General features: G+C 69.1%; 1 protein-coding gene across 1 annotated transcript; it reads left to right on the top strand.

The window, feature by feature from the left end:
- Window positions 1-363: 363 nt before the first annotated feature.
- Window positions 364-4,771, top strand: FGF22 (fibroblast growth factor 22; the record flags this gene model as incomplete). Its single annotated transcript, XM_082010938.1, has 3 exons — window positions 364-601; window positions 4,165-4,268; window positions 4,569-4,771. The coding sequence occupies 3 exons, from the start codon at window positions 364-366 to the stop codon at window positions 4,761-4,763; spliced, it is 537 nt and encodes a 178-aa protein (XP_081867064.1). The 3' UTR covers window positions 4,764-4,771.
- Between the last annotated feature and the right edge of the window lie 1,520 nt (window positions 4,772-6,291).

Genomic DNA, 6,291 nt, shown 5'->3' with positions numbered 1-6,291 from the left:
CGGCCGCCCCGATATCCCCCGCCTCTCCCTGCACCCTGCCCGAGGGGCCCCGTCCCTTAGCCACCCGTCGCTGGAGCCGGGACCCGGGGTGTGCGGTTCTCCCAGCCGGGTGCCCTGCAATCGCAGGCGAGCGACCGGGGACGAGGATGCGGGGCAGCCGTCGGGGCGCCGATTTATGAATGGGAGGCCCCGCCCCTCCGCCCCGCCCCGCCCCGCCCATTGGCCGCCGCGGCCCCCGCCCCGCCCGCCGGCTCGCCCCGCGCTCGGGCCGCCCGCGCCGTCGGGGCCGGTCGCCGCCGCCGCGGCCATGGCCCGTCGCCCGCCGCCCCGCCGCGCCCCGCCGCCCGCCCGCCGCCCGCCGCCATGAGGCGCGGGGGCCCCGCCGCCCTCGCCGCCTGCCTCGCCGGGGCGCTTGCCGTGCTCGCGGGGCCGGGGCCGGGGGCGGGCAACGCCGCCTGGGGCGGCCGGCGGCCCCCCCGCAGCTACGGCCACCTGGAAGGCGACGTGCGCTGGCGGCGGCTCTTCTCCGCCACTCGCTTCTTCCTGCGCATCGACGGCGGCGGCGGCGTGGAGGGGACACGCTGGAGGGAGCGGCCGGGCAGTGAGTGGGGCTGGGGCCGGGGAGAGCCGGGCCCGGGGAGAGCCGGGGCGCCGAGGCTGCGGTGGGAGCTGCCGGGGCCGCGCACGGGGCAGAGGGCACGGCCGGCGGGGGGGCGGCCGCGGCGGGGCAAAGGCTGGACGCCGAGATCCCGCGGTGCCCGACCCCGGGGAGCGCCCGCAGCTCCTTCTGTCAGCCAAAAAACTCTGCCGAAGCGTCTCCTCCGGCCGTGCGAGCCCGCAGAACCGCGCAGTCCCGCTGCCCCGCAGACGGCGGGCCCGGGCTCGCAGCTTCGCCCCAGCACGAACGGCTCCTGCTGCTCTCGCCCCGGGAGCCCCTGACCCGAGGTTCGGCTGCCCGCCGCACTGCGGGGGCCAGGAGAGGTGCGGGGACACCGGCGTGCTCCGGGCCGGGGACCGGGCGTCGCTTTGCCGGCTCTGCCCCGCGCGGGGGTGACCTGGGGGTCCCTCGTCCCATCCCGTCCTGCCAGCACAGGCGGGGGGTGCCTCCCCTGCCCTGCGTCTGGGGGTATTCTCATCTGGCACTGACTGGCGGGGGCTATGGTCGTTCCCTGTGAACACACTGGGGAGGATAAAGGCTGCGGAGGAGGAGGGACGGAGGAAGCTCCGGGGCGATGCTGGTCTCAGAACTGAGCATCCGTGAGGCTGGTGTGGGAGGGTGGAGCAGCCCCATCGGAGGAGACTGCAGAGCATCCGCTGCCTGCAGAGCGGGTCGGGGCTCAAGACAGTCCCAGGGCATGGGCGCAGGGACACCCGTCACACGGGGACCCAGGTGGGCAGCGCCGGCAGCCCCTGGAGGGGTGCAGCCCGCAGCCACGTGGAGCACGGTGCCCAGCCGTGCCATGGGGTCACTTGCTGCAGCCTCCCCATGGGCTGGTCCTGCTGAGGGGCCCGGGGGGGCTCACAGGACCAGGCAGCGCATCCTGGGGGGGATGGAGAGGGTGAATGCCGCGGGATGCCGGCGCTGTCCAGGCTGTGCTGCGATCTGAGCTTGGGAACAAGCAAGCAGGATTAGGCCTTCCCCTGGGGCTGGGGCTGCGTCTGCTCCACCCTGCAGCACTCGGGAGCGGCTGCGTGTGGCAATGGGAAGAGGCGGCTGCGGAGGCCGGCACTGGGGTCCTCACACCAGCAGAGGGGCTGCTCCCGGCACCGGCGTCCTACCTCAGCTCCGCAGTTGCCTCTCCCTCACCCGGGCCCCTCCAGGTGACAGCACTGTGGGCCCCGAGGGGGTGTGGGACCCACTGTACGGCTGCAGCAAGAGCCAGGGCTGCAAGCCCAGTGTCAGCACCCGGGGTATCAGCCCATTCTGGCCACAGGGTCCCTGCCCCTGGGACAGGGAGGGGCTGCCAGGCAGGCGGAGTGGGAATGCTGGGGGCCTTGGGAACGGGGGGATGCCCGAGCATCTTCGGGGAGCCCTGGCAGGGTGTCAGGGCTTGGGGCAGGAAGGATGCTGCAGACAGGAGCAGCATATGCAGCCTGTGTCCCGGCGGTAGCCAGGATTGCCCAGTCTACCGGCCAGTGCAGGAGGACATCACCTGGCCAGCTGCAGGATGAGGGAGCCCAGCCTAGGGAACCCTCTCATGGTGTCAGAGGCTGTCGGGAGTCCCGACCGGGCACGCTGCCAGCACGAAGCGCCCCAACACGTTCCCTTGGCCATGTGGCAATGGGGCCTGGCAGGTGGAGCGGCTCCAGGCTGTCGCGTGGGGCTTGCTCTGGTTATCGGCACGGCAGATAACCCACACTTGGCTGGGCTCCGGCTCTGCTCTTCAGCCCTCGCAGCTGCTGCAGCACGGTGCAGGGTGGCAGAGGCTCTGCCAGGACCTTCCCTGCCTCAAGACCCACATCTGCCCCAGCATCCCTGGGACCCCCCTGGGGCTGAGGGCGCAAGACTGGGAGCACTGGGAGCTGCCTCCAGGCTGCTGCATGGCCCTGGGCTGCTGCGCCACGCCTGCAGGGACCTGTCCCCCCTGCGCAGAGCCAGGCACTGGCCAGGTACCTGTGAGTGAAGCACAGCAGAGCCAGCTGGGGCACCAGGAGCAGCAATGGGGAGGTATTTTTAGAAAAGCAGAAGTCCTTTGTTATAAATAGCAGCAGCTCCAGACGGTGATCAAGTAGGATGGATTCGCAGGCATTTGCTCAACCCTTCCCCACGGCTGCTGCTTGTCAACAGCTTCACTGGGCTGGGCCCTGTGGGTCCCAGGAAGTGCCGGGGCAGGGTGCTGGCGGCTGCAGAGGCAGCTGGGCTGAAAATCCCCTCTTGCACATTGCCTGTAAGGAGCCAAACTGTCAGGAGCCCTCACGCTGCCCCGGTGCCATATCCATCCCGTCCACTCCCCGTGAGGGCACCAGTGCCCCAGGGAGGCGATGCCCAGGCAATGCTGGCGATGCTGGGGGGTCAATGCCTGGTGAAGGCCCCTGCCCACTGCACGTGCTGCCGCCAGCCAAAACCTTCCTGCATCCTCCTGCTCTGTCTGGCCAGGGCAGGCCCAGGCAGCAGTGCCCATGGGCAGCTCCTGCTGTGGCTCATACCCTGCCCACTGCCCTGCCTGCATCTCTGCCCACTGGAGGCTCCTTCTCCCCTTCCCGCAGCACCATGAGCCCGGCGGCTGGCAGGGCTGGCAGCAGCGCTCCGGGCTGGTTGAATGCTGGTGGGTGCGAGGCAGCGCAGGAATCCAGAGGCCCTGACGATGCTCTGGGTGTTTCCCCTGTCAGAACCGCTGGTCCGACCGCATGCCTTTCCCATTAGCGGCTGTGCCGGGAGCTTGGCGGCCGGGCACACGCACTCCGGCCCAGCCACAGCCGTGCCCTGCTGTGGCTTCACAGCCCGGCTGCAGCTGCCTCCCGGGCTCGTCCCCACATCCTACAGCACTGCCGCATCCCTCCCACCCGTGGTCCCCAGCACAGGGCCACGTGTCCACGCTTGTGCCAGCTGGGCGATCGGCACTGGCATCTGTGGCCAGCACTGTCCTGGCCACATTTTTGCCCCCACAGCCCTCTGCCCGGGTGCCTCTGTCCACCGTAACGCAGCTGTGTGCCGTCACTGCCACCCCCATGCACACTTTGCCCCTCGAGGGCCGCGCCAGCCTTGGTGCCCGGAGCACGGGGGGGGCCGGGCACTGTGAGAGGCGGGTCAGGTGCCCAGGGCACCGCAGGCGCATTTGGGACAGATGCACGGGCAGAGCTCCATTGAGGGTAGGATATATGCGAGGTTGGCACTGGGCAGAGGCTGACAGGTTGTTCCAGGCAAGCAGAGGTTGTGCTTGGCACCATTCCCATGCAGCCTGCTCCTGAGAAGCGGCTGGGCTTGGGGAGGAGAGGAGTAAAGATCAAATCCCCCCTGAATCAGAGGTTCCCCTTCCCACTCCTGGCTCAGGCTGCAGCCCTCGTTCCCGCTGTCCCTCTGGCTGCTCCGGTGCAGGGCAAGAGTCAGCAGCCCCATCCCTCTGGGGGGACACTTTGTGGCCACAGATCTGATGTTGGGGCAGGGCCCCTCGGGGAGGTCGCCCGTCCTGCCCCGGCTCACTACCGCACTTCCCTGTCCCGCAGGCATCGTCGAGATCCGCTCGGTGCGTGTCGGCGTCGTGGCCATCCGGGCAGTGCACACTGGCTTCTACCTGGCCATGAACAAGCAGGGGAGGCTCTACGGGTCGGTAGGTCGGACGCTGCCTCCCGGGAGGGACTGGACCGGGGTCGGAGGCGCAGGGCAGAGCTGGAACGGGGGGTCCCAAATCCGCTGGGACCAGTGCCCAGGAGCGGGCTCCTGGTTTCCCACGCCCTGATCTGCTCCCCAGCAGGGGAGTGCACCCACAGAGCCCCTCTGCCCTCTGGGGACCGGGGAGGAGCAGGGGTCTTGCCCTGCCCCACTCTCAGGGTCCAACCCGACCGGAGCAGGGCGACGACGGGCTCTGGCCGAGCGCAGCCGCCCCTCACCCCCTTCCCTCTCCTGCCAGAAGGAGTTCAACCCCAACTGCAAGTTCACGGAGCGCATCGAGGAGAATGGCTACAACACCTACGCGTCGCTGCGCTGGCGGCACCGGGGCCGCCCCATGTTCCTCTCGCTCAATAGCAAGGGCAGGCCACAGCGAGGGGGCAAGACACGCCGGCAGCACCTCTCCACCCACTTCCTCCCCATGCTCGTCAGCTGAGCCCTGTGGGCGGCTCTGGACCATCCTGTAGGAAAAAAAATTGGAAAAAAGGTTATTTTATTTATGTACATATCTATTTTTTTGCTATTTATTGTTTTATTTTTAAATGCACGGCGAAGGATGGATGTGGAAGGCAGATGCTCCAGACTCAGCCTGCGGCTACGCAGGGACGCAGCTCTCCCCACCGTCCCGCCCAGGCAGAGCCAGCGCGGCGCAGCCAGGGGAGCGCGGCCACCGCGTGCCGGGGCTGCCGACGTCACGCCCCCACCCACACAGCCTGGACCAGGCGGCCATCACTCTGCTAGTGGCATCTCTGCAGGGGCTGGGACAGAGGCTGCGGGGCTGGGACGTACCGGCGGGTTGTACTCGTCTTGTGTCCAAGCACCCGTGGCAATTAAAGCTGTGTTCATGGTACAGAAAGGAGAACGAGTCTTGGAGCTTGGACGGTGGGCTTGGCTGCCCTGGGGTTGCGGCTGCAGCCAGCAGCATCTTCCCTGCTGCTGCCGGTGGGGAGCCCGGCTGGTCCCCCACTGCATCCAGCTCATCGACCCTCACCTGCGCGTGCGGGCGGGACACACCCAACCCAAACCTCTACGCGCAGGAAAAAGCAGCAATGGCTGTTCAGCGGCACAAGGGAGGGAGCAGGGAAGAGCAGCTGCCGGTGGGGGAGAGTCCGGACCCCGCGCTAGCGCCGGACCAAAGCGCACGCACGTGACCCGCAGCCAACGTGGTGCAGCTCCAGGGAGGAGCATCCCCCGGGAAGTGCCCGGCTCCGCGCAGGGGATGTGGCCGTGGAGACCCGAAAGGGCGAGGGGTCGAGTGGGTCTCTGGTGCCAGAGCGAGAGCCCGGTTGCAGCGGAGCGTCTGCTGTGGCTTGCAGTGGGCCCTGCGGGACGGGCTGCCGGGCAGCACCACAGGAACCAGCCCAGACCTTGGGGAGACACAGCCCCGGCCTGGGGGCTGCCGGCATGCGGCTCCCCCACCACGTGCAGACCCTAAACCAGGACGTCATGAGCAGAAGGGACCCGACCTGCTCTGGGGCCCCCGTCCCCAGTGGGAGCCCCCGGGCCACAGCCTCCCACTGATGCAGGTGGTGCCCGATCCACGCCCCGGACCGAGGCGCGAGGCGCAGCGGGGCAGCCGGCCCCCACCTCCCCAGGCTGCAGCCAGTACCTCCCGGCCGGTCCTGCCCCTCCTCAGCCCCGCTCCGCTCCTTCGTCCCCAGCAGAGATGGAGCCGGGAAGGCGGCTGGTGGCGAGGACAGGCCCCTCGCCCGGAGGGGAGTGCGGCCAGAAATAGCACCTGCGCCTCGGCCTCCCGGCCAGGCACGTTCCTGCGCCACCCGCCGCGGTGAGGCAGCGCAGCCTGGTCACTTTGTCACGTCAGACGTGAGCGATGGCCCCAGCAAAAACCACCAAACTTGTTCCATTTCTTACCCGACCAGCTCCAAACGAGTCTGTGAGAGGGAACAGCCACCACGTTAACTGTATGGTGTCCGCAGTGGGCACCGGCCCCAGCCCCGGCCATG

The sequence above is a fragment of the Phaethon aethereus genome (assembly GCF_964289735.1).
Source record: "Phaethon aethereus genome assembly, chromosome: 26".
NCBI lineage: Eukaryota > Metazoa > Chordata > Aves > Phaethontiformes > Phaethontidae > Phaethon > Phaethon aethereus.
Note: the sequence above shows the minus strand (reverse complement) of the source record. Positions and strands in the feature narration are given on the sequence as shown.